This window comes from Gadus morhua, chromosome 15, assembly GCF_902167405.1.
Source record: "Gadus morhua chromosome 15, gadMor3.0, whole genome shotgun sequence".
Classification (NCBI taxonomy): Eukaryota; Metazoa; Chordata; class Actinopteri; order Gadiformes; family Gadidae; genus Gadus; species Gadus morhua.
The window spans coordinates 11,284,047-11,311,488 of NC_044062.1; the positions used below are offsets into that span (position 1 = coordinate 11,284,047).

The following is a 27,442-nucleotide window of genomic DNA, read 5'->3' on the forward strand; positions in this document are numbered from 1 at the left end:
TCGCGCCGACGCTATTCGTGTCGCCTTCTTTGCCAACCTGTCCTCCTTCTAGTGTTGTATATCTCCTAGTAACGAGACGATGAATAAAGAGTCAAACAGCACATTGGGCTGGTAACATTAAGGTAAATACAATCGATCAAGGAATGAAAAAAGGGCACAGATGATGCGGTTGCTCTCGTATATCGTGCGCCCTTTTTTCACTGGCACAAGATAGAGTGAAGCTTATCCAATACGGATTTGTTTTGACGTTGAGGGATTAGTGCAGTGGTCCAATTCCACAGACCTAGAGAGTCGAACAGCAGTAACATTGCATTGATGTAGGGTCTAGCAACTATTCTGCATTAATCGTCTACCGCAAAGGTGAGAAGCCATCATTGCATGTATTTGACTAGTCTATGGGCTATGTTGGCTACAAACCCACATGTCTCTTTTGCGGCCACGCGTCTTATTTAGGATATAGTTGCATCGCTCACAGATCTCTGGCAACTTTCCTGTCGTGCAAGATCGTAGTTCCTTAATAAATATTTGCAACGCATTGAACTCTAATGCAACAGCGACCTTTGCGCATCCTTGATGTGCAAATACATAAAGCCAGGTCACCAATTAATACTTATTTTGGACTAGGCCCGTATCTTGGAAGAAAAGCCAAGGAATACTGATTTGAGGGCAGCATAGCTCTAGGAGCCTCTAGCAATGTGTAGCCAGCCCAACCTTGCGAAACACTTAAGAACCCCCATCTCTAACATTCGCTATCAGAAGAACTTGTCCCTCTATCCCCTTAACCTATCCTACATCTGTTCCATGCAGAGCCAGCAACTGCGACTAGCCTGCCATGAGTCAGTTCCGTGCATTAGCAGGTATCCTGAGGAGTAGAGGCTGGCAGTGCCTGCTGCTGCCCGGTGGAGGAGGTGGAGGGGGTCCGGCCTGCCGATCTGTGTTGGCAGGGTCGGCTAGGAGCTGCTTTGCCGGGCCTTCGGCTCCCACCGCTGTGAACAGCAGCAGCAGCACCAGCTCAAGCTCAAGCTATGTGGAGGAAATGTACTTCGCCTGGTTGGAGGATCCCACAAATGTCCACGAGGTGATGATGATGTCCTAAATGTGTGTCCTGTTATTCACCCTTTGAACGCTCTTGTTCAAACAAGTGTTTCCTTTGATCATTATCATTATTATTATTAATAAGTATTCATATATATTATGATTATTGATGACTATCTCACCCAAATTGCTATGTGAAACAGTAGGACAGGCCTACCTAAACATGATCTTACCTTGGTGGGAGAATAAATGGTTAGCGGTAATAAATATTTGTCTCAGTAGTGTTACTTCAAGGCCTGGGGAAATGAAGATGCAATGTCAGTGTGAGCCTTAACTGGCGCCAGAGTTATTAGATGTTATTGTTAAATACTCTCAATAACTGTATTACTTGTATTTCAGTACCAACAATTAGGAAAGGTGAAAGAACGCCCTTTCATGAGTTATCCATTGACGTCCTTTCACATCATTGTTGTTATGCGCTATTGTAAGGAGTGTTGACACTAGATCCGTCCTGGTTCCTATAGTCCTGGGACACGTTCTTCCGCCACGCCCAGGCTGGGGCTGTGTCCGACGGGGCAGTGGAGGGCCCCCCCTCGGCCCTGCTGCAGGGCCGTGCTGGCCATCAGACTCCCAGCATGGCCCGCAAGGTGGTGGAGGATCACCTGGCTGTGCACACCCTCATAAGAGCCTACCAGGTCAGACTCACTCACTCACTCACTCACTCACTCACTCACTCACTCACTCACTCACTCACTCACTCACTCACAAACAGACTCACTCACTCACTCACTCACTCGCTCACTCACTCACTCACAAACTCACTCACAAACTCACTCACAAACACACTCACTCACTCACTCGCTCACAAACGGACTCACTCACTCACTCACTCGCAAACAGACTCACTCACTCACTCACTCACTCGCAAACAGACTCGCACTCACTCGCAAACAAACTCACTCCCACACAAACAGACTCCCACACACATTCAAACAGACTCACTCACAACCAAACAGACTCACTCGCACACAAACAGACTTACTCACATACAAACAGACTTGCATATATACAGTATATACACACACACACACACGCACACACAGAGGGGAGTGTGTGTCATCGCAATTGATAAATGTATATTTCTCAAAGGGTATTGTTTTTTGTTTTGCTTTAATTACAGCTGTGGTTATGCGTACAGTTTCATTCACCCCAGGTCAAATGTTGCATGTCTGGGTTGCATTTATTCTTAATTTGTTCATCTCATTTGTTACCCTTTAGTGGTGCGTTTGTGTTTTTATTTAAAACCTGTCAAAAACCAATATGTGGAATTGACTTGTCAGGGCCCTTGGAAGGGCTAGTGAAGCTGTTTGCACTGCTTGCCAGCGCTTATTAAAAGGAATACACAATTTGTTTGTCACTGCATGAGGTTATGCTAATTGCAAGATTAACTGTAACCTACATAGCCGAGCAGCTTTTTGAAAATGGAAATATCAAAGAGACTACTTAAGCAAAACAGGTGGTAGCATTTCCCCTCGCCCTCACATTAATTAGAGGAACTATCCCAGGGATTTATTAAATTCTGTCTTTTGGCAATGACATCTTCTTATTCCCTACTCGCTACAAACCTTGGGGGAGTGTGTGTTGTGTCAAGATTCTGTGTTTTTAGTGCACTCGATACACAAGCTGTGTGTGTGTGTGTGTGTGTGTGTGTTCATGCTTAAGGGAACTCCCAAAGGGATTTTCCTCTGTCATCAGAATGACCTGCTCCTCACATTCACTCTCATTCCCCTCGTATCTAATTCTGCTTACCACACCGTAGTGGCTTTGCTGTTCTCTAACCTGTCACTTAGTCCCAACAACAGCTATCTATATCTATATCATCAGCACCACCACCCCCACTATCACTACTACCAACAGCACCACTATTATCACTACTACCATCACCCCCATCAATACCATCACTTCTACCACCATCAACATCGTTATCATCTCTACTACCATCACCAATACCTATTCTCACTACTACCACCATCACATCCAACACTGCCGTCTCTCCCACCGTCACAACCTCAACCATCATCACCGGCTACCCTGACTACAGCCAGCATCATCCCTTCTTCTACCACCAACCGCTACATCAACCATCTCCATCATCATCGACATCACCACCACCACTACCCTCTCCACCACTACCCGGTTACTCCTCCATACCCCACCCTCATGTGTCTTATCTCTTCCTGTAGATCCGTGGACACCACGTCGCCCAGTTAGACCCACTGGGAATTCTGGAAGCTGACTTGGACTGCTTTGTGCCGTCCGACCTGATCACCACAATCGACAAACTGGGTAAATGAAACACCCCCTCTTTATTAACCAGAATGATATGCTGCCTCAAACAGGCTGCGAACAGGGCCGGATAATAGTGGTGATAAAGAGGTACCTACTGTTTACAGTATTCACTTTTGCTTTTTTGTTGCCTTTATGACTTAAGAACTTACTGCGATGTTTTACTGCGATGAACTTACTGCGATGACTTTAGAACTCACTGCGGCGTTTTACTTTTCATTGTCCAATTCGATTCTTTAAATGGTTTACTTTTATACAAAAGCACTTAGAATTGACAAACTTGAATCTATAAACAACACATCGTTTTATTATCCTAGTCCCCCCTCCAATAAATAACTCGTCCTTTGGTAGTCATTCTTCGCTGGGCTTGGATTCTCTCAGAACCATAAAAACCAACATCACCATTTCACGACAACTCTGCGTTCTCAAAGGCCGCTGTGTAATGCTGCCATTCATCCGAGAGCCATGCTGCTCGTTGCGCTCCCAATTCATTTAGCGGCCTTGAGGATGAGCGGATGTAAAACAGGCAAACAGCCTCTGGTTGGCCGTAACAGTCCCCATAGAAGAAGAGAGACGAGATAAGCAAAGAGGGGGGGGGGGGGGGGGGGGGGGGGGGGGGATTTGCAGCTGTGTTCACTACTTGTTATCAGGGATGCTTGTCTGGCCAGGATATACCGTAGCGCGATCTGTATCGTCTTAAGCAGATACACCGCTTCCTACGGTGACAGGTAATGTTAGTTGGTAATGTTGGTTATGTCGGCCCTCTCCATCTATTGTCCTCCTGATTGGACATGCAAGTCTATCCTTGCTTTTCTCTATCCTGCGTTTGTAATGTGATTTGCACCTGTCTCCTCTTGTGTTGCTGGTAGTATTTGAGCTCATGCAGTCCCCCCCCCCCTCCCCCTCCAGGTAGCCTGTGGTGGTCAGGAGATGCTAAGCTGAGGTAGAAGCCACTGACTCCGCCGGCTCGTCTTAAAAACACATTTACCTACTTTTAATTGTTTGTTGCTATGGTTGTTCACTTAAGTTAATTAAGATCATGGATGAGATTCAATTATTTTATATTTAGGTCTAAATATAATCCTGCATTCCTTTCATATCCGGTTTTACTCTCACTTTTACTGACTAGTGTTCAACTTGACAAGCGTTGGGGTTGGCTAAATATCAAAAGACCACCTTGTTCAGTGATGGATACCGACAGAAGTTACGCTGTCTCAGAGATAACCTGGGCACATCTCTCTGTGTGCTGTTCCCCCACTGACCTGAGGCCTGTGTTAAAGGGTTCTACGGTCTGGATGAGAGCGACCTGGACAAGACCTTCCGGCTGCCCTTCACCACCTTCATCGGGGGAGGGGACACCACTCTGCCCCTGAGGGAGATCATCCGCAGGCTGGAGGTACAGTTGGTTGTCCATGATAGTCTACCTGCAAGGGTTCAGATGCATCTTATTCTGGAGCAGGGTATGCAGCTGGCTCACAGATGCTTATAAGCCTTGGGAAGCTCAGAGTGTGCATACCTTTTTGGTTGAAAACCCTGGCCACTAAGTTACCCTGCCCACTCATAATAATAGTTAGGAGCTTGATCCAGTGGAGTCGGATGGATGAGAAAGAGTGTACTTCTCCTTCTCGGTCAGTAATGTCCGGGACAGGCTGGACAGCGTTGAGTCTGTTTGGCGTTTAATCGTGGGGTCTCTTGGTCTCTCCCAGACGTCGTACTGTGGCCACGTGGGCGTGGAGTTCATGTTCATCAACAGTGTGGAGCAGTGCCAGTGGATCCGGGGGAAGTTCGAGCCCCCCGGAGCCATGCACTTCACCAGCGCCGAGAAGAGGACCCTGCTGGCCCGCCTGGTCAGATCCACACGGTCAGCAAGAACACCTCCATTTTATTTGTTTGGAATTGGTATCAATATCAAAATATATCAGTATCGGTATAGTTGGCCCTGAATCACAATAACAGTCTCAAATGGCTCACAAGACACATTTTATGACACCTCCCCTAACACTATCCCCCAAAAGAGCAAGGAAGCACTCCTGATCAGGGAAGAAACCTTGAGAAGGAACGCAGAGTGGAAGATCCCTCCTACCAGAGATGGTTAGGAGTGCAATGTGCCGAAAGGGTTTTATACAAAGTGTCCTACAGTGAATACAGATACATGCCATTAAAAAGCAGGTAGGGTTGGGCAAGGGTGCCTACAGGTGGGCAGGTACAGCTACCGGACCTAATGGGTTTTCCTATGTAGGTTTGAGGACTTCCTGGCTAGGAAGTGGTCATCGGAGAAGCGGTTTGGTCTGGAGGGATGCGAGGTCCTCATTCCCGCTCTTAAGATGATCATAGACAGTTCCAGCGCTGCTGGCATCGACAGCATCATCATGGGGATGCCTCATCGGTATTGGACTGTTTTGAAAAACCTTGTATAGTATATCTTTCTATAAATATGTTGTTTGATCATATGGCGTTCAGAGAAACATGCCGAATTCATAATCAAGATCGCCTTGATGTGTATTTTTAAATCCTAATTAATCCTGCATTGAATAATGACTTATGTACACTTACTAATAAAACTATAAAAAGATACAGATATCAAATATATCTTCATTGTAAAATTGTCCAGAATTTCCCTGTCCTTGAAAAAAAAAAGAAAAGAAAAAAGAAACTTAAAATGTAGCTTATACCAATGTTATGACGATGAACCTCTGATGTCACTTAGGTGAAAATAAATAGAAACGTTTCTCTTCTGCCAGGGGTCGTTTGAATGTCCTGGCCAACGTGATTCGCAAGGAACTGAACCAGATCTTCTGCCAGTTCGACCCCAAGTTGGAGGCTGCAGACGAGGTGTGTGTGTGTGTGTGTGTGTGTGTGTGTGTGTGTGTGTGTGTGTGTGTGTGTGTGTGTGTGTGTGTGTGTGTGTGTGTGTGTGTGTGTGTGTGTGTGTGTGTGTCAAACAAACAGTGCACCCATGTAGAATCCATTCCGTCACTTGTGTGTGTGTGCGTGTGTGTGTGGTCAGGGTTCAGGGGACGTCAAGTACCACCTGGGCATGTACCACGAGAGGATCAACCGGGAGACGGACAAGACCCTGACTCTGTCCCTGATGGCCAACCCGTCCCACCTGGAGGCCGTGGACCCCGTTGTGCAGGGCAAGGCCAAGGCGGAGCAGTTCTACCGGGGGGACTCCCAGGGGAAGAAGGTAGGGGCGACACTTGTTGTGAGTCGCTTTGGATAAAAGTATCTGCTCGAGGCCCTACATGTAAATGCAGAGGGGCGTCTACCTTCTACCTTGAATGGATGATTGGAATGTTTTTAATATTTAACTCTTGTCCCTTTCTGTTGTTTTGACACACATTCTTTCGCTGTGTTAATGTTTCACGGTGAAATACTCGCCTGTGAAGTTTGAACTGACTTTGATCCTTTGAAATGTTTTCAACTTAACATCCGTGTAGAATAATTATACACCAAATGCAACAATATATATAAACATCTACTATATATGAACTCATTCTTTTTACAAGTTTATAGCTGGGCTACAGAACAGCCATTTTATTTTATTGGTTTATTTGAAACTTGGACTTGATACTGTATCCAAGGTCCACAGCGTAACCCTTGGGACACCCTTGAGCTAGATCCCTAACCCCTAGCTGCTGCTTCTTGATGACATGGCTTTGAATTCACTGTACGCTGCGGTGGATGACAGCGTCTGCAAAATAGTCAAATATCAGAACTGAAAATGGATGTGGTGCCTTTTCTCCGGTCACAGGTCATGTCCATTTTGATCCACGGAGACGCTGCCTTCGCTGGACAGGGAGTCGTATACGAGACCTTCCATCTCAGCGAACTCCCCTCGTACACCACACATGGTACGATCCATGTCGTCGTCAACAATCAGGTATGGAAAAGGGGGACCCTTTGGGAGACGGCTGGTACTCTCTCTAAGAAAAGATGGTTGTGGTGGTGGTGGTGGTGGTGGTGGTGGTGGTGGTGGTGTTGTTGATGGTGATAACGGTCCTGTTGGTGGTAGTAGAATGGGGATTTTGTGGTTATAATGGGGGTGTTGGTGGTGCTGATGATGCTAGTCATCGTGGAGGTGGTGGTGATGATGGTACTTGCGATGGTGATGAGGATGATGATGTTACTTGTGATGATGGTGGTCGAGATGACTGGGCTGCTGCTAATGATCAACATTGTCGATTAATCCAACAATTATTTTCAATTCATAGATTAAATGTTGAGTCTGTAATTTGTCATTAATAATGGCGAATGCCATCACACGTTAGTCAAGTTATATCAGAAAAAAACAGGCATATTTCTTCTATAACGTTCCATGAAGTACATATTTGAAATGAACTGCTACATAAAGCAGCAAATGTTTGTTACGTGAACTAAATAAACCGAAACAATTAATCCAATACCAAAATCTGATTTGATACCTTTTATTTCAATCGACTCACCGTTGAATCGACCAATCGCTGCAGCCCTGCTGGGAATGATGGGATTGATTTTATGAATGAGCTTTTTAATGTAATCCTTTTTATTTGATCTACCACTTATTCTCATAGTACGGACTGTCACTATCCGTGTCCCCTTCAGATCGGCTTCACCACGGACCCCCGCGTGGCGCGCTCCTCCCCCTACCCGACCGACGTGGCCCGGGTGGTCAACGCGCCCATCTTCCACGTGAACGCCGACGACCCTGAGGCCGTCATGCACGTGTGCCGTGTGGCCGCGGAGTGGCGCAGCACCTTCAACAAGGACGTGGTCATCGACCTGGTAGGCCCTGGTTCATATCGACCTGGTAGGCCCTGGTTCACCTTCCACAAGGACGTGGTCATCGACCTAGTAGGCCCTGGTTCATATCGACCTGGTAGGCCCTGGTTCATATCGACCTGGTAGGCCCTGGTTCACCTTCCACTAGGACGTGGTCATCGACCTGGTAGGCCCTGGTTCATATCGACCTGGTAGGCCCTGGTTCATATCGACCTGGTAGGCCCTGGTTCATATCGACCTGGTAGGCCCTGGTTCATATTGACCTGGTAGGCCCTGGTTCATCGACCTGGTAGGCCCTGGTTCAGCCCGATGGCCAGATTTTGTGTGTCTTCGTTAGGAAGGAAAGATCTAAAAATTGTTTCCCTGGACAATAGTATTGGTCAGTTAACTCGCGATTAATCAAACTTTTATAATTCTATTTTAAATTCAATCAAATGAAGTTTAATGAGATTATCAAATAGCACATTATCATGCTTACCAAATGTACCAAAATGTAGCGGGAGTAATGAGGGAGTTTTATTGACTCACTCAGTGTTGGTTGAATATGAAACTTAGACCCGCAACTAACACCACAGATTAGGAAATTGTAAACAGGCAGTTAATTGATACAATTGTAATCAGGCAGTCACGTATTGCAAGCGTAATTGAATTTAAAGTAAGTCATTTCTGACAGAATGCTGACATTCTGTGGACAGAACCTTTCAAAATGACAGTGTCAAAGCGGCAGGCGTGTGTTGCTTAGGCGGCCGCCTGAGCTGTAAAGTGCTGTGGGAAACCCTGGTACCTTTTATTAAACGGCATTCTGTTGACGGCTCCACTTTGTCTGCTTCCAGGTGAGCTACCGACGCTTCGGCCACAACGAGATGGACGAGCCCATGTTCACCCAGCCGCTGATGTACAAGCAGATCCGCCGGCAGGAGGACGTGCTGAAGAAGTACTCGGACAAGCTCATCTCCGAGGGCGTGGTCACGCTGCAGGAGTTCGAGGTTCCCGCCTAGTTTTCCCGCCACTTTCACGTCGTAGATTGTTTAAAAGCTACAACCGCCGTCGCCGCGGTGTCCCGAAGCAGTTTATTAGCAGCCCGCTCTGCTGAACTAAGCACATTAAATTCAGTTTAAATATTACCCTGTCGTTCTCGTAGCTGTGTTGACACAGCAAAGCGCCGGTCCGGTCTTAGATTTACTGCCTCCCGCTCTGTTCCTTCGCCCACCCCCTTCCCACCCGATGGTAGAGCTAGCAGACGCGACCGCTCGGAGATGCGGCGGTTTGCTTCCTTAGGAGCGGGGGCCACATCGCCGGAGTCAATCATTTTTTATTTAGATTAATGGAGGCCGTTGCAAAGAAATACGGCGTGTTGCTGAAGAGTGTCCAATTTGTTACAGTTTGAACTGTCTCTTCTCAGCTCAGTTCCCTTCCTAGGTTTTAGTTTATTTCTTCATTTCTCCTTATCCCCCGCCCTTGTACCATTATGTCAAGCAGCACACACACACACAGACACACCTGAGCTCGCACCTCTGGTAATGTTCATTGTATGTAGTGGTTCTAAACATACAATATCTCTTTTCAGGAGGAAGTAGCCAAGTATGACAAGATCTGCGAGGAGGCGTACACCAGCTCCAAAGATGAAAAGATATCTCACATCCGCCATTGGCTGGACTCACCCTGGCCAGGTATCCAGAAACCCTGCAATACCTGCTCCATCAGGGGACAGGTGTTAGTCACACTCTCAGCAAAAAGGTTCTGGGTTTGAGCCCCGATGTCCATACTCTAAGTGCAAGTCACTTTGGATAAAAAGCTCCGTAAATTGAATCATTGCATAATTGATGTCAACCTTTGGTTTGAGTCCCTCCCGTTGTGATCTGGGGGCAGATTTCTTCACGGCCGAAGGGGAGCCGAAGAGCATGAGCTGCCCCCCCACGGGCCTGGAGGAGGGGGTGCTGCAGCACATCGGCCTCACCGCCAGCTCCGTCCCTCTGGAGGGCTTCAACCTCCACCCCGGTGAGCCCCCCCACTCTCAGTCTACACCTTATCGCCGTTCATGTTTTTAATGAAAAGTTACACTTTTCATATTTTACTTATTTAATTTTTTTGTCTTATGTATACAGTAAATGGATGTATTTCTTGTATTGTTGTATTTAGATTTTTTTCAATCTAAAATATAACATCTTTTGTATGTGTTGGCCTGCGTGGCCATCGACCACATGGTGGTTCCTATTCTGAACTCTGAGCAGCCGAAAGCTCCCCCATCCCTGTTTGGGTCACCCAATGTTTATTTCTCAACGACCCGAACCTTCCCACAGTCTATCTTGTTTATCGGCTTGACATTACCATAACTGTAGCGCGGAGCTCTTCGGAGAGCCAATTAAAAGCATCACCTGTGAACAGCCCATCCGTCCCCTGTAGCCGCTCTGCGTCCCGCACGTCTGGCCCGGCACCTGGCTAGGCTCCTCCTCAGAGCTCCACCACTGCTTATTTACCTCGCAGCGCCACGGCCCCGCTGGCTTTTACCTTCTGACGGACTCATTGCTGCTGTTATTGACCTTTCTTGTATGACGCCCTGTTCGTCCTGTCACGTTAGTGTGTGTGTGTGTGTGTGTGTGTGTGTGTGTGTGTGTGTGTGTGTGTGTGTGTGTGTGTGTGTGTGTGTGTGTGTGTGTGTGTGTGTGTGTGTGTGTGTGTGTGTGTGTGTGTGTGTGTGTCTGTGTCTGTGTGTTGCACAATCATATATGGAAGTGGTTGTGTGTGTCTGCAACTGAGTTTTAGACAAGTGGTCTGTCAGTCTGCTGTGACTGTGAAGTGTGTCTACATGCAGTATGTGTGTGTATGTCCCAGGGGTGTCGCGGATCCTGCGGGGCCGTTCTGAGCTGGTGAAGGCCCGTCAGATGGACTGGGCCCTGGGGGAGTACATGGCGTTTGGGTCCCTGCTCCAGGAGGGGGTCCACGTGAGGCTCAGCGGGCAGGACGTGGAGAGGGGTACCTTCAGGTGAGGAGACCCCCCCCCCCCCCCCCCCCCCCCCCAACACTGCTACAATGAACCCCAACTCTGTGGCGCTTTAAGCACGGCGTCACGGACTGAACAGATCAAGACGTTTAGTATTTCACTGGTATGATTCCAAGGGGTGGAAAGTAAACCTCACCGGCTCTGTGCTTGATTTAAAACTGCTCTGCTTAGCCTCAAATTGATCGCGGACAACAACAACCGCTACAATCATACCCCAGGGAGTGTGTGATGACTCCCTGGGTGGTGGGAGCGATCATAAAAGTTATTTATCTGTTTGGTCTTTGCTTGATTGGTTCCTACACTCAAAAAGAGAAAAAAAATCAATCTCCTACCTAAACTGAACCAATAGCAAACAACGGGGATGGGACTAAAGGTCTCTCTTGAACGATGGCAAGTTTGTCTCAAAGATTCACAGCACATGAAATTAGGGTAATCATGTGTCACCCATATTTTGTTGTCTGGATGCTGTTAAGGACAAAAGTTTGATTTCCCTAAGACTATAGCTTATCCCTTTTTATAGAAGCATTTTGGTTGCTTCCTGCCCAGTTTAACCAGTGTTCAATGAATGGACTCTAAGCAGCTGTATTGGAGTAAACTGCAGCTCAAGTTGTCAAAGAAGCCCCTTATATCACCCATGACATTTAGCCCTCCCCTGTTGGTATATTGGACTTTAACACGATACCCTTTAGTCAGACACAAGGCGTTAAATTTGCATTCTCGGAAATTCAACCCAAAGTGGTTCTTGTGGTTCACTCTCTTACGTCTTTGAAGTTCAATAGGATTGAGGGGGAATCGAACAACATCAGTGTCCTGGAAAAGATAGCGACAACGACATGGTGTGGAGGAAAGGAAGTGACACGGGATAGAAATCAAACCCAGCCCTCCTCCTTTCCCTGCGCTCTTTCTCCCTGTCTCTCCATCTCTCTCTCTCTCTCGCTGCCAGTTTCATCTGTCCAACCTCAGTTCTTCAAAACCAGACTATCTCTCTCCTTGGAAGCACTCCACTTAGCGTCGCAGCCCATATATCAAGCTAACTAACGGCCAGCCACCGCTCCTCTGGCGCACTTTACCATCTATTGCTTCCATTCGGTGTGTTGTCTGCTGTGATGGTATGCCTGGATGAAGACAACGAACACAGTGGCTGCTTGCCGATAAAGAAATAAAAATAAATAGGTAAATAGATGGGAGGACAAAAATGTATTAGAGAAGCCAAAACGACACGTCCACGACTGGGGTTTAGTGTCGGGTCGAATACGATTCCAGTCAGTGTCACTTTCTATTTGGTGTCAGGCCTTGGCTCTCTCTCTGTTCCCTCTCTCTGTTCTCTATCTTTCACAGCTCCTTCCTCCCCTTAAACCTGCTCCTTGATTCACCCCTGTCGTAGAATGTAAAAAATGTAGTCTGTAAAAATTTTACCAAAATGAGTGATACATTTTTCTTTCCTATTCTTTTTTTTTTTTTTTTTTTTGTACAACTTTCATTTTTTGCCCATTCCCCGCGGTCGCTCTCTGACGGGTGGAACTGAGCATATTGTTGCGATACAGTTGACGGGTCCGGCTCACGTCGTGGTGATGTAGGTAACTGCGTGGACTAATGGATTCAGTAGTCTGTGCTCGGCTGCGTTGCACCAAGAACCCCCACCCCCCATCTCTGACTAATGGGGCCCCCAGGCGGCTGTGTGTGTGTGTGTGTGTGTGTGTGTGTGTGTGTGTGTGTGTGTGTGTGTGTGTGTGTGTGTGTGTGTGTGTGTGTGTGTGTGTGTGTGTGTGTGTGTGTGTGTGTGTGTGTGTACGGGTGATTGTATGTACTGTATAAGGGAAAGCTGTTTGTTTGTATATGAAAGAAATAAAGAGAGTGAAAGAAAGGCGATGGGGTAGAGAAATGGTGGAGGGGGGAGGAAAAAAACGAAAGGGGAAGTAAGGCAAAAAATGAAAAGACGAATGGGATGATGTAAACGTAGACAGAGAGGCTAGCGGTTCATGAGACCGTTGTCGTGGAGAAGAGGCTGAGGTGCCTTTTGATAGTAAACGAGCGCATTGAGAGAAGAAAACACACATTGCGTTTTTGATTCTTGCTCCGTTCAAAAGTCTTTCTTGAAGAGAATGAAAATATCCCGCAGATGTGGAGCAGCGATCAAACAGAACAAGTATGCAGGAACTGGCCTGGTTAGTTGATAATTACCTTTCTCCCATTATTTCAGTCGCAATTAGGGAAATGATGGTCAGAAAGAAAAAAAACTGGTGGAGATTGTTTAAATTACTGATACAATTATTCAATACTTAAATATAAACCGCATACAATATAATCCTTATTATAGTGTGTGTGTGTGTGTGCGCGCGCGTGTGTGTGTGTGTGTGTGTGTGTGTGTGTGTGTGTGTGTGTGTGCGTGCGCGCGGAGACATCATTAAAGTGATGTTAAAGGTGCCATTTAAGTCCCTGTCTCATCCCGCTGGAAGTGATGGCTAACTCTCCTGCTCTAAACGAGTGTGCTGGCAGGCCTGGTTAACGCTCGCCTCCGTGCTCTCAGCCCCTCTTCTTCTTCACCCCATGTCCTCACACTGCCTGATTCCATCTCGCTCTCTTTCTCTCTTTCTCTTTTTCTCTATTTCCCTTTTTCTCTTTCTTTCTTTTTTTCTCTTACTCTCTTGCTTTTACTCCTTTTCTATCTCAATCATTATTTTCTTTCTCTCTCTCTCTCTGGATTGACTGTGTGTCAGGAACCACTAGCATCTCTGTGAGTGTGTCAGAGAATACAAGTGATGAATGTTGAGGATAAAGACCGGATATCATGGGGAACAGTTTCTTATCAGTCGTCCTCTGGTTCCCATTAAAGTGTTTGTTGTACAACTGAAGACTTTTAACATTTCAAAAGCCTCACAGGGTTAACTGTGAATGTTGTTATATTTCTAGACTTGATGTACAAATTCATGTTTTTATTATTTATCTATGCACAATAAATATGCATAATAAATGAATTGTTTCTGTTTATGTGTTTTTACCCCAGTCACCGACATCACGTCTTGCACGACCAGGAAGTGGACCGGCGTTTCTGTGTTCCAATGAACCACCTGTGGTCCGACCAGGCACCCTACACGGTCTGCAACAGCTCCCTGTCGGAGTACGGGGTCCTGGGTTAGTATGAGAACCGCCGGAAAACCTATATAGCCATGTACTGTTAATCTCATGTGATAAGAAACATCACACAAATGAAAGCTAAGAAACAGCTTTTGTTTTGAGGCTGGTTGAAGTTTCACATATACTGCCATCTTTTTAAAATGCACATATTCCGATTTTTCAACATTTATAAGCGTTTTCTACCTTATCTGGCTCTGTGCCATGCAAAGACATTGTGAGGGTCAGTGACTCAAGCAAATTAAGAAATTTGTAATGATTAATGCTAAACTGGCTTAGATTTACATTTAGGGGATTTGGCAGACGCTTTTATCCAAAGCGACTTACAATAACTACATTTGTCGTAAGAAACTTAAAGGTTGTATAGGTGATTTGCTTTTTTGGCCATTTTTGCAAAATTACTTGAAATCCTTATCATAACCCGCTTACAGCCACTGAGTTAGAAGTACTGACATGAAAATTAAACAAGTCAATCATCTGTGGAACGGGCAGGGCTCGAAAAACTCCAGCCAATCATTTCCATTGCCACCGAGTTGCATTGGACAGTAAGTACGTCAATCAAACGGTCGTACTGCACTCCCCCTCCCCCGCGCCCCGCGCGCGACCCCTTCGTGCAGTACTCGTGACCCAGAGCTCGTGACCCAGAGCAAGCTCCTGTTTGTTGTTATCCTGCGGTAGCTACTGGAACTAGTTAATCCACATTTGGACCTAGCAGTAGAAGACAATTTCCATGGCAGACAAGACGCCACCATCCCCACCACCACCACCACCACCAGCAAAGAGAAGGAAAACTCTTTTTCAGAGAGTAATTGATAATAAAAACGCTGAAAGAGAAAAACTGAAATCAAGAATAATCCTAGGCGCTGCTTTCGAACGTTGGCGGCAACTGAAGGACGAGAAGGGTCTAAAAACCGATGCTTGTGTGGCGGTTGACCTAGTTTCAAAGTTTATACCGTTTATACTCGGTAATACCGGTGTGGAGACGAGTGTATTACTCGGTGTGAAAATGTCCACACCGCGGCAACCCTAGTGAAAACCAGGACTTCCAATACAATTATATGAAACAAACATACATTTTCTAAAAATAGTAATGATTTATGTGACCGTTTAATGTTTATAACATCTGGTCCAACCATTGCAGCGAGAACGTATTCTCAGCAGGGGGTGCAGGGAAAAAAAAAAATTCAGCCTGCACTAGACTCGCAACTCGTTACATTGATAAAAAAAGATGTATAGCAGCGCAGCTCAATTACACCAGTGCATGCGCGGACAGTTGAAAATCGATCGTTCACATCCAGCTGCTCACAGAACAAGTTTAGCGCACCCCCGCTACCCTCACACTTTTTCATATAACCTTTTTTCAGCACTAGGTCATATGAGCATTAAATAAATGCTGCGTCTCAAAATGCCTTGGACAGCAGCGAGGATGACTCGCTTTGCCACGGGCCGAAACAGTTCGGAGCGACCACAGCCAGAGCGAACACAGCGGGGCAGAGGAGTGTCAGGAATAGTCTTTGGTGTACACATCAGTACGGCCTATTTGCACTACTGTTTAGTGGCAATGCAGTGTTTTATTCGATGCCTTTTTATTTTCGTATATTATTTCAATGAATACAATTTATTTATTCATAAAAAACGGATCTGGTCTTCAAATCTTTTTTCCAAATATAGGTCGTCTTACAATGGGGTTTGTGTTTATATTCGGACCAATACGGTACAGCGGGCGCTCACATGACGTTAAGCATTTCCTGGTGCATAATGTGACGCTTCAGAACCTAAAATCCCGTTTCTCCCCGTTGACACGACAACACATAACCGGCGTTTTCAGAAATCTCCACTTTGGCCGGAGTTTTTAGAAATGATCGTTTTCTGTGATAAGACAGGGCCTCGGACAGGGGGTGTTGCAGCACCCCCAGCACTCCTACTTCCCGCGGTACTGGGTGCAACTTACAGCTGAATGTAGTGCCATGTTGTTAAACGAAAACCTACGCTAGCCTGGCTCGCTCTCGCGCATCTCTGTTCGCGCTCGTGCATGATTGCGCGTCCAGGTACTTGGAATGGGTGGAGTCAGAGTCAGCGTTGAAGGAGAGGGGGTAGGACCATTTGAGTTGTGTATTTTCAAAATCTGCTGGCGTTTCGCAAATCACCTACCCAACCTTTAAAGAGAGCTCTATATTTATGCTGCACAACAATATCTGAAGTAGTAACAACTACACCGATAAAGTAATTATTATGAACTTGTCGTTGAAAACATGTTTTGGGCCAGACGTCACATTAGCCAATGAGGGCAAAGGGGCGGTGGCCTTAGCCAGCGTAGCCACGCCTCTGTGCACGTGCCTGACCTGGCTGCCGGTTGCAGGGTTCGAGCTGGGCTTCGCCATGGCCAGCCCCAACGCCCTGGTGCTGTGGGAGGCTCAGTTTGGAGACTTCCACAACACGGCCCAGTGCATCATAGACCAGTTCATCAGCCCGGGACAGGCTAAGTGGGTCCGCAACAACGGCATCGTGCTGCTGCTGCCGCACGGCATGGAGGGGATGGTAAGGAACGAAAATGGTCTGAACTTAACCGTATTATACCTGTCACTCACAATGCATTACCTGCTCCTACTGATAACATTGTTGTATTTTGGGTGTTTTCCTTTCTATTAAATAAAAGCACTGCTCTTCGACACAAATTATTTATTTCACCAACAATTGGTATAATTAGTGTAGATATATCTATCTCTATCACCATCATTTGGTAGACTGGGGTTGCCTGGGAACCAGACGAATGTGATCTCATGTTTTATCCTCATGTGCATATTCGTCTAGCCCCCGTTTATACAGATCTCTTATAGGGCGGGGTTGATTCGATGACAATATCAACTGGAGGTAACGATGGTCTCTAGTGTTGTTCACTGATGTTCTCCTCCTAAACCCCCCCCCCCCCCCCCCACCCCAAGGGTCCAGAGCATTCGTCGGCCAGACCGGAGCGCTTCCTGCAGATGAGCAAGGACGACCCAGACCGCTTCCCTGTACGTTCCTTAGAAAACAACGCATGAAAGTAACCAGAGCTCAATGCATTAGACCACTGGGGTCAAAGCTGTGCTCATTGAACTGATGATTCAACGGCATCCACCTAACTCAACGGATTCAACTGTTCAGAACAGTCTGTTGTTCCTTTTCATTGAAGCATGTACAACACCACATTGTCTGCTGATTCAATGGGGTCAACCTAGTTTAGTTTCTTTAACCGTTTAAGAGTTATATTTATTCACTAGACCACAAATGTTTCCTGATTTGACTTTATTCGTTAACAACATTTGAACTGCTCACTGGATCCACGCCCTTCTCCCAGGGGGAGAGTGGGGGTGAGTGGGTAGTGGTGACCAGTAGACGACCAAACCCTGACTCTATGTCTCAGCGTCATCCTGGTGGATTAGTTTCACAAATGGGATATTGATCCAGCAGTTAGTGGGAGCACACCAGGATTAACACCAATGCCAGCGTGTGTTTGATGCACAGCATGACTGTGTGTGTGTGTGTGTGTGTGTGTGTGTGTGTGTATGGGGGGGGGGGGCTTGCATATGTGTGAAGTTCTGGCACTATACATTTCCCCTTCTTCTCTCAACACATACTGAAATTAATAACTAGATTAATTATTTCCATTGTTTGATTTTCAATTTTTTTAATTATGTATTATGGTATAAATGGTTACATACACAACTATTTAAACCGTAATTCATATTTATAACAATTTGAAATAATAATAATACATGTATACATCATCCATAAGAAAATGCCTACACACAACCTCAGTGGGTCTGTAACAAGTCCTAATCAAATCCAGTATTCCGTGTCAAAGTTGTTTTTTTCCTTGGTTGGTCTTGATTGTTCTACAAAGGAGTTCAGAGGAGACTTCGAGGTCCACCAGCTGTTTGACTGTAACTGGGTGGTGGTGAACTGCTCCACGCCGGCTAACTTCTGCCACATGCTGAGGAGGCAGGTCCTGCTGCCCTTCAGGAAACCGGTAAGGAGCCCACCAGCCTCTTCCACTCATCCTTGATTTCATTTGACCTTTTGCAATATTTTTCGGATGCAAGTCAGTTTATCGCTCTGTACTTGTAGTTGCAGTAACTACTACTATAACTGCTGTTCATGTTAATTTATCTTATAACAATTACTTAAATCTCATTATTTTCTTTCTTTTATGATTTTATGACTTTTTATCCATGATGGTTTTTTTTTATACATGCTTGAAAGAACGGGCAGGGGGTTGGGGATGCTGGGAATCGTTCTCACCTCAATTCTACTCCTAATTGTTTCAGAAAGTTGTTTTTTAAAAGTTGCCATAGAGTAAACATCTTTAACTCTGCTCTCGTTCTCTGGTCACAGTGAGTGTGTAAAGCGTTCCCCTGTTGTATCTGAATGCAGCGCTTTGCAGAGCGTGAAAAAACGTCTTCCTTTGCAAATTAGCGAGAGGAGTCAATGGGGGATAATATTGTTTGTTTTTCTACGAGAGAGAAGCCGAAACTACGGTTGGTTGAGCAGCAAAGTGGGTTTATTTATTTATTTGAGGGTTAACAGAAAAAACGTTTTCCCCAGCGTAGAAGCGTGTGCCATATAGGAGGCAACAAAGAAAAAAAGCAAGAAAACTTTTTCTCCCATCTCTTGGGTTTTTTTCCCCTCCCAAATTCACGAAGCACACAAGAATCATTCTGTTGATCAGAATGGGTCCTGCCGATGTCAGGACCGCAGAGTCAATCACCAGCTTCCGAATAAGACTCGAAACTCACCTGTTCAGAGTTCACCTAGACTCTGCATAGCCATCCAGTCTCCCCCTCCCACTATTGTATGTTATACGTCATGGCACTTAATGTATGCACTTGGTTCTATGAACATCTTTACTGTACCGACAGCGTTATATTGTTTTACCTCTTATGTACTTATTGTAAGTCGCTTTGGATAAATGCTCAATGTAAATTAATGAAAATGAAACTTAAAGTAATGTTCCAACTTCCACAGTTGATCGTTTTCACCCCCAAGTCCCTGCTGAGACTCCCCGATGCCAGGTCCAGTTTTGATGAGCTCTCTAAAGGTACCGGTTTTACCGAGTTAACCTTGTGTACTACACAAAGGATGTGGTCGTTTCAATAATGTAGCCTGTCACTATTGTAGTCTGTACTATCAGTAATGTAGCCTGTACTGTCAGTCAATAATGTAGCCTGTACTATCAGTAATGTAGCCTGTTCTATCAGTAATGTAGCCTGTACCATCAGTAAATAATGTAGCCTGTACCATCAGTAATGTAGCCTGTACCATCAGTAATGTAGCCTGTACCATCAGTAATGTAGCCTGTACCATCAGTAATGTAGCCTGTACTATCAGTAATGTAGCCTGTACTATCAGTCATGTAGTCTGTACTATCGGTCATGTAGCCTGTTCTATCAGTAATGTTGCGTGTACTATCAGTTATGTAGTCTGTACCATCAGTAATGTCTACCTCGCTGTCTTACTTTCTTTTTTTTGCATCTACATTTCTACTCTTAATTGTGTTTTTTATAGATATATTTTCAGTGTACCTTTTGTCAAATAAGATGGGTCGTTCATTTATCACAAGTCAGCCAGAGCAGCAGCTACAAGACAGTAGTTTTTCTTCTTATTATTATTATTATTAATTTTAGTTTTTTATTATTTTATTACACTTTCTAATCTATTTGACATCTTCAAAATCTTTACAAATACTGTCCAGTCTTTGCTGGGAACAACAGAGTACATCTTATATCCAAACCCTTATCAAACGCTCGTATTAACCCGTATCCACCGGTCCACTATTCAACCCCTTGGGTGGGTCCAGGGACCAGGTTCAAGAGGCTGATTCCCAACGAGGGCCCAGCGAGTGAAAACCCCCAGCAGGTGAAGCGAGTCATCTTCTGCACCGGGAAAGTGTACTATGAACTGGCCCGGGAGAGGAAAGTCCTCAACCTGGAGGGAGAGGTGGCCCTCATCCGACTGGAACAGGTGTTTAAATAGCTCTTCTTCTACTATGTACTCTGGACCTTGTTCGACTAGTGGCCGCATTGGTTAATACAGCGAGGAAACCTCCTAGAATCTTTGGGAACCGCGGGGAACTCGATGCGTTGTTTTTAGTTCTGCATTTAATTTCCCCACCACCCAGTGTGCTCGCAAATGGTGTATCCCATGATTGTGTCCATTGGTTCCAGTTATAACCCCCAATGCTTAAAACGAACAGAAAGCTGGATTGTTTTTCACTGATGGTGCTGCTGTTTGGGTTCCAGATCTCTCCGTTCCCCTTCGACCTGGTGAGGAGCGAGGTGGAGAGGTACTCCAACGCCGAGCTGGTCTGGTGCCAGGAGGAACACAAGAACATGGGTTACTATGACTATGTCCGGCCGCGCTTCCTCACCGTGGTGGCCAATCAGAAACCTATTTGGTGAGTAATTTGCATATCCAACACCACTTCCAAAAAATACAAATATTTATTTTTCAAAGTTTCATCACCCCTGCGATGCGATAGGTCGAAATCGAGGTGGGACGGTTCCGTTTGGGGTCAGTGTGATACGTGACCTTGTTGTTGACCTTCAGGTACGTGGGTCGCGACCCCGCGGCCGCGCCCGCCACTGGCAACAAGGCCACGCACCTCAACGAGCTGAGGAGGTTCATGGACACCGCGTTCAACCTCGGCGTCTTCCAGGGAAGGAAGTTCTAGGGGAACCTGGAGAAGAACGGGTTGTATCCGTGGGTTGGGGCGGACCTCACGGCGGACTATGGCGTCGGCACACGTTTATTTATCAAAGCACTTTGACGGGTTAGTTAGTGGATGTCTATGCAGCACTTTATAATGATTTAAGCAATGCACCACATGAAAAACTACAAAGGTATAATTATGAGAATGCCACTTTATTTTCCTTAAGGCGTTCCGAGGCTATAAAGGGTGAATAATGAATTAACAAATGATCGATCATTTGTTCCCTTTTTTCGTTTTTCATGTGGTTTACTCCTTTAACTTCCTGCCACCTTCCTTCAAGTAACTTTTTCCCATTGTAGAACATTTATGCAATCCCCAATAGATGGCACTTTAGCACACACAACGCCTCGATGTTGAGCCTTTAGATATCCTAATTGTAAGTGTTGTGTTTGCTGTTGTGTAGATAGACCAATGCCATCCAGAATGACATCGGGAACGAATGAAGACATGTTTTTAAATGCCTAGCGGGTTTCCTGCTTGAGTGTATGTGTGTCTTTACTTTGTTCTCGTCTACTCGTCGGACTGTTGAATTAGTGTTGGATTGAGTCACACCTGTCTACACCCGAAGACGGCAGCCAGCTGGCAGGGAAAGATGGACACATGGTGTATGTCTGTATGTCCATGTATGTCTGTGTGATGGTTGTCATGTCAGCACGGAGCGTTGTGCCGAACGGAACTTATCAAAATGGCGTCCGTATCCTGTCAAGCTAAACCTCCGCACTGCGAATGAACAGAAGCACAAACCGTATAGTTCTATACATATTTTTGTAGTTGCTTAAAAACTATCTGTTTATTGTGTTTTAAAGTTAAGTTTAAGTATTGACACGGTTGTGTACAGCCGGTGATGGAAAGTTTATGGAATAAGAAATATAGAAATGTAGAATTCTAAATATTTTGTAGTCATATTGAATGACAACTTGAATGAAAATAGCAATAAATGCTGAAACATATTCCATGTGTCTGAAGCCTTTATATTTCTTTCAAATCTATAATATATATAAAACTCTATATAAAACCTACTTTACTTTAGAAAATAAAAATTACAATGCATGGTCTTGATTCCCGAAACTAATGCTACGGTGTCAGTAAGCATTTTCCACAGCGATAACGGCTTTCTGGCACACAGGATCCAGTCTCCCGTCTCCACCTTTGAAATGAGGAAAAATAGTTAACATTCGTAAATAAAGTCAATGCAAACAATTTAGTTCTGCATTACATTCTTTCTTTAATGTTTCATAAATGTGAACACTTCACGATTATGATATTCTGGTCATCGTATTATATGTCTGATCATAATTGTCCAATACGTAGGCCAGATATGAATGATTGTGAGTGAAGGCCTTCAGCCTATGAACTCACCGAACTGCAGGTCCTTTACGCCGCAGGTGAACACGCACTCCCCGTGCACCACGATCTCCACCGTGTTCCAGTCTCTGCTCTCCTCGAGGACGCAGCGATGCCCGCGTGCTAAAAGGGAAGCTTTAGCCAGGAAGTCAGTCCAACAAGGGAAAATTAGGGTAGCCTAGGCTAATAGCCTTTTATCGAACACATTGATCGCGCTTTAATTTATTTATTTGGAAATACTTACACTCTAGTCCTTCTAGACGGAACGTGCGATATGCCACTAGTCCACATGACTCGTACGGTCCATAACGCACGCTAACGGTTGCATTTTTAGGCATTTATTTGGTTGGGTAGCCTAGGCTACTAGCCTATTATCGAATACATAGATCGCGCATTAATTAATTTATTTGGGAATACCTACACTCTAGTCCTTCTAGACGGAACGTGCGATATGCCACTAGTCCACATGACTCGTACGGTCCATAACGCACGAAAACGGTTGCATTTTTAGGCATCTATTTGGTTGGATGTCTTAATTGTCTGAGGACGTGTTGGTCAAACATACGCGTCTCCATGGAAGTGAGCGGACGTTGTTGACCAGCTGACGTCACTGCGGCTTGTATGAACCAACATAATCATCGGCATCCTGTTCAGTTGTCCACGGCTTGAACTCTTGTCTCTATCAAACGGCTCCTATGATGGATTGTAGACTCACGACCCTCAATCATTCATAAGTAACACAAAGTAGGCTTCCATCTTTTATCATATTTCAGAATGAATCCTATTTCTGATCCAAGTTGACCACGCACTCCAGCAGCTCCTTGTATGTTCACTAATCATTCAGTGAATTATCGAGAAATTATTCAGATGATTTTATTGCTTTTTGTATCATTTCAGATTAACAATAATAATCTGGTACAATCAACATACATCGAAACTTTTAATCTTTTTAGTTAAGACAATATAGACAATAATACTTCACTTTTCTGTAAAAGTAACGCCATATAAAAATAAATAAATTGAGTCCCTTTTTAGTTTCGACAATAAATAAACAAATAAATATGTATTATCCTCATATATTATTAATAATATATTATCTTTTTAAATTCATACTATAATTTTTTATATATGTAGAGTATAGCATATGCATATATTTTAAATTGTATTGCAACAGTCAATTTGACCTTTCAATAGCTCTATAACAGCCCTGACAATCACTCACATAGACACACATATCAGTTTTGTCAACATCACAGGCAATGGTCACATGGTCACTGTTACACATAAAGGTTTGCACCTGCGGGTGTTGGCTAAATACTGAGACAACCACTCTGATAACATACGAACCCACAGACAGCATAGTTTGGCATTTCTTTTCCTAATGTTTTTTTACACAGTAAGTGATCCTGCACATACATGTAATAACACATTACAACCAAAACATCATAACCCCATAAATAAATAAGGCATACATTAGGCCTAGTCCGTAGGTTGAATTGTCATTGATATTAACCCAATGATTTCTTAAAAATATTATTAGGTTCTGATGGCTAGCCAAACGTCTAAAACACACATTAACACATCCATATTAAACAAACAGGCGTGGAGAAACACATGTTATAGCACAGACGAACTTGACACATTTCCTTTCCTTTTTCTATAATATTGAAACAAACTTTTCTCTATTTCTGACCAATAGCAGCAGCTTCCAGCCTGCGGTTAGCCAACGTCTGTACATGGTACGCTGTGTTTTATTTGGTTGAATGATTGCATAACAACATCATTAAAGAAACTAAGATTTGCACAATGTTAAAATAACTCATCCTGGGAAGAACCATTCGGTAAGGGAGGGGGGGATTATCCCAATTTGCACACCTTCATGGGCATTAAATATTGCCCTGGTGTGCGTGATAAATAGTCACATCACTGCTTGCTAGCATTTTAAGTCTGAGGAGTCTTTCATCTTTTTAAATCGGTTAACCAGCAACTAACACTGTGCAACATTGTATTTCAACATTGTTAAAAGGGGATTTTACTGGTTTCACTAACTCACCATAAAGTTGTATCTGTATGAAATGGTGGTCTTAAACCTTGTTTGGCTGGCACAGTGCAGTGGGTCTTACAAAGAGAAGACTTGCTTTAGTGGTTTACTTTTCATTCTTGACTGATGTTGCAGGGAGCAGAAAGCGTCCTCTGATGTCATCATTGGGCCGCCGATTGGACCAGTTTAAAGTAGGTATAACGTCACATTACTAGCGGGGGGTCCAGAATATCTGCAATGGTGTCCTCTGATATTATACCGCACACTACAGTGGTCTGGTTACCGGCGACAACTGGGGAGGAGACAGACTTTAGAATCAGACTAGAATGCTGGAGGGAAAATTGGATTTAATGCTTTGGTGGTACTACTGCTGTGGAGGAGTTGGCAGCATCAACTGCTGATGCTCTGGGTTCTAAGACAGGATCGGAACGACCAGCAGAGTGCAACACATGAGACTCAGAAGTTTCCAGAAGATCTGTAAGCAGAAGGTTTGCCTAATTTCTAATGATTATGTATTCTAACTTGTATTAATATCCTGACCTACAAACAAATGCTTAGCAGGATGTACATAATTGAGGAGTTGTAAAATGGGGGAAGAAGGCTCTTGGCAATGGGAAGGTCATACTGCAAACTAAAAGAATATCTAAGAAGATGGCTCATTGTTTCTCCATACATTCGGTTATGAACTATTTTCCATACAAGCAATGCTATTACTAACACTAATATTATACACTAAGACAATACAATATAAGACGAGATATCTTTATAACCTTTTTTACTTACTTCAAATCTTACGTTCTTTTGAGCCTCCTTGCGATGTCGTCTGAGTCTGGATATCCACTTGGCTTTTCGCCGCTGCTTTGCTCACTGAAACCTGGGGCGGAGGTCTCTGGACGTCCCCCAGAGCGGATGGTGTCCCGACAACCATCCTGGGCGCTTGGCTCTGCACAGGCCTCTCCAGAGTTTCCTCCTTGTAATTCCCACTGGGTCTCTCATCGGCTTTCCCACTAGGATTCCCATTGGTGTCGGCGTTGTGTCTGACGCATAAGTCCCTCATCTCCAGAAGGCCCCGCTCCAGAATCTGGACGAACTCTTCGGAGCACGTCTGAGGGCTGTCCCTGAAACTGGACACGCAGAAGAGGACGTGGTCCGACTGGGGGTTGTAGCAGGCGCCGTAGCCGTCCGGGACCACCGGCCCGTAGCAGCAGAACATGTCGACGGTGGTGGGCACCTACAGGAGGTACGTACAGTGTAAAAGGCTTAAACTCAGGCATTCCTCCGTTGTTATAAACTAGGGATCTGTTTCAATGATGCACTAAAGGGCTTGAATGAAAACAAAACAACATTTGGGATAGTAAAATATAAAGGTTTCTATTGGATGGAATCAGATTAGACTGGTTTTATTGATCCCCTGGGGAAAGATAACAACGTTGGGATGCAGAGAGACTAGGGGGTAAAGCACAGGCATAAAGGGCAGCAGGATAATGCATTTATAGCATAAACTAATGCAATGATATAATTGAATATAGTTGGTAGGTAGACAGGGTTAAGTTAATAAAGTCATGCTGTTACGTATGTTTTAGGAACAGAGGGTATGTGCTGATATTTTTCTTTGACTCAATGTGAATGAAGTGTATTTTTAGCGGGGGGGGGGTTTAAGTAGCAAAGTTTACCTGACTTGTAGACAGAATGAATTGATTACTGATCAGAAAGGCTGTGTCTTTGAATATCTCTGGTTTCTCCAGCTTCAGGTCTTGTGCTATTTCCCGGAGTCCCAGTAGGTGATTGTCAATGGCCTTCCCAGTGATAGCCTGTAATGATTGAATATAGCTTTTTGTTAGGGTATTTTGTCATTGAATGCCATAGTTCTGCATAGCATGACCAAATAAATATTGTGTCCTTTTTTTATTTACCAGAACCGTGTACTTCGTCTGTGCATTGATTGCTGCGCGTAACCGTTCCATCTTTTCTGTATCCTGGGAATGGAAATTATATGAATACATTTGAATTACTATTTTTATTGATGTGCTGGTGTGACCAATGGAATAATGTGCTCTCCAAGCATTAAGTTAAACGCTACTCCAGTATTTGGTATTTATGATACCTATATTAGAGTTTTCTGATACCTATATTTGATTTTTAGTTTTGTTACATTTACATTTAGGGCATTTAGCAGACGCTTTTATCCAAAGCGACTTACATCAGTTAATACACACATTGACACACCGACGGCAGAGTCAACCTTGCAAGGCGACAGCCAGCTCGTCGGGAGCAGTTAGGGTTAGGTGTCTTGCTCAGGCACATCAACACTCAGCTAAGAGGAGCTGGGGATCGAACTAGCAACCTTTCGGTCACATGACAACTGCTCTAGCTCCTGAGCTATGCCGACCCCGTTTCATCTGACTTTGTTTTCATTTGACATAGATTGAATCGACTATGTCCCCCTTAGACCAGCAGGACTAACACTATTTGTAGTGAGGTGAGGGAGAGTGAGCAGGGAGAGCTTAAAGATGTTGAGCTTCTTTAACCTCCTTCAGCTTGGGGGAAGGAGGGTTGAGATTGTAATAAAAATAAGGACCTTTAATGCAACAACTCAACTCTCATAAGATTTCAGAGCGAGACTCCCCCTTGACCAAGACTTGGGGAGACTAAATAACAAACAGATGAAAGGTGAAGAAAACGTTTAATTTCTCTGAAGGGATGCCCTCCATAATGATGTCAGACCCTTAACAATCTATGAGTATCAGTGAAAAAAAAAGCATATTTAGAGGACATTCACTGATTGGGTGCTTTTGCCCCTTAGGGTAACATTGCAGCCTGTTTCGCGGCGGCAATGTCTGAGCACTCCCGCCCAATACTGGGAAAAAATAATCGTTGTTTAAGTGCATTAATCATGTAGACTTATAAATGGGAAAATACGATCAAAGTAGAAAACTCTTGCAGTTATCCTTCAAAGGTCCCATGGCATGAACCTTTCACTTCATGTGGTTTTCTAACATTAATATGAGTTCCCCTAGCCTGCCTATTGCCCTTT

At 44.6% G+C, this 27,442-nt stretch overlaps 3 protein-coding genes across 5 annotated transcripts in view; 1 reads left to right on the forward strand and 2 right to left on the reverse strand.

Annotated features, from left to right (window-relative positions):
• Positions 1–21,973, forward strand: ogdhl (oxoglutarate dehydrogenase L). 2 transcript variants are annotated; one of them, XM_030379380.1, is made up of 23 exons: positions 1–360; positions 808–1,078; positions 1,560–1,730; positions 3,279–3,381; positions 4,662–4,777; positions 5,088–5,242; positions 5,621–5,767; positions 6,123–6,213; positions 6,389–6,568; positions 7,136–7,264; positions 7,966–8,145; positions 8,976–9,128; positions 9,710–9,812; positions 10,012–10,140; positions 10,975–11,125; positions 14,148–14,275; positions 16,635–16,813; positions 17,218–17,289; positions 18,159–18,284; positions 19,280–19,352; positions 20,112–20,275; positions 20,554–20,708; positions 20,861–21,973. In XM_030379380.1, exons 2-23 carry the CDS (start codon positions 833–835, stop codon positions 20,982–20,984), a joined length of 3,075 nt encoding a protein of 1,024 aa, XP_030235240.1. In that variant the 5' UTR covers positions 1–360; positions 808–832; the 3' UTR covers positions 20,985–21,973. The 2 variants fall into 2 exon arrangements, with proteins under 2 accessions (XP_030235240.1, XP_030235239.1); XM_030379379.1 differs by having other exon boundaries at positions 1–122.
• c15h10orf53 (chromosome 15 C10orf53 homolog) lies at positions 21,782–22,897 on the reverse strand. The gene is made up of 3 exons (XM_030379383.1): positions 22,789–22,897; positions 22,383–22,502; positions 21,782–22,170 (listed from the first exon to the last, which is right to left on the reverse strand). The coding sequence occupies exons 1-3, from the start codon at positions 22,880–22,882 to the stop codon at positions 22,106–22,108; spliced, it is 279 nt and encodes a 92-aa protein (XP_030235243.1). The 5' UTR covers positions 22,883–22,897; the 3' UTR covers positions 21,782–22,105.
• Positions 21,782–27,442, reverse strand: part of chata (choline O-acetyltransferase a) — a 13,587-nt gene continuing 7,926 nt past the window's right edge. Inside the window, exons 13-18 of one of the 2 annotated variants that reach the window (XM_030379381.1) lie at positions 26,322–26,384; positions 26,082–26,219; positions 25,192–25,639; positions 22,612–24,700; positions 22,383–22,502; positions 21,782–22,170 (exon numbers count right to left, since the gene is read on the reverse strand). In XM_030379381.1, coding sequence (XP_030235241.1) covers positions 25,193–25,639; positions 26,082–26,219; positions 26,322–26,384 — 648 coding nt within the window. In that variant the 3' untranslated portion in view covers positions 21,782–22,170; positions 22,383–22,502; positions 22,612–24,700; position 25,192. Of the gene's footprint in view, positions 22,171–22,382; positions 22,503–22,611; positions 25,640–26,081; positions 26,220–26,321; positions 26,385–27,442 lie in introns of both variants that reach the window. The other variant, XM_030379382.1, reaches the window with a different exon arrangement.

Bases quoted from the DNA above. Each gene is read 5' to 3' on its own strand.
- ogdhl (XM_030379380.1), top strand. From the start codon at position 833: ATGAGTCAGTTCCGTGCATTAGCAGGTATCCTGAGGAGTAGAGGCTGG. The intron at 18,285-19,279 runs GTAAGGAGCCCA...CAACTTCCACAG, and splicing joins TGCTGCCCTTCAGGAAACCG to TTGATCGTTTTCACCCCCAA. The intron at 20,709-20,860 runs GTGAGTAATTTG...GTTGACCTTCAG, and splicing joins GCCAATCAGAAACCTATTTG to GTACGTGGGTCGCGACCCCG.
- c15h10orf53 (XM_030379383.1), bottom strand. From the start codon at position 22,882: ATGCCTAAAAATGCAACCGTTTTCGTGCGTTATGGACCGTACGAGTCA. The intron at 22,503-22,788 runs GTAGGTATTCCC...TCCTGGCTAAAG, and splicing joins CCGTCTAGAAGGACTAGAGT to CTTCCCTTTTAGCACGCGGG. The intron at 22,171-22,382 runs GTGAGTTCATAG...CTCATTTCAAAG, and splicing joins CGTAAAGGACCTGCAGTTCG to GTGGAGACGGGAGACTGGAT.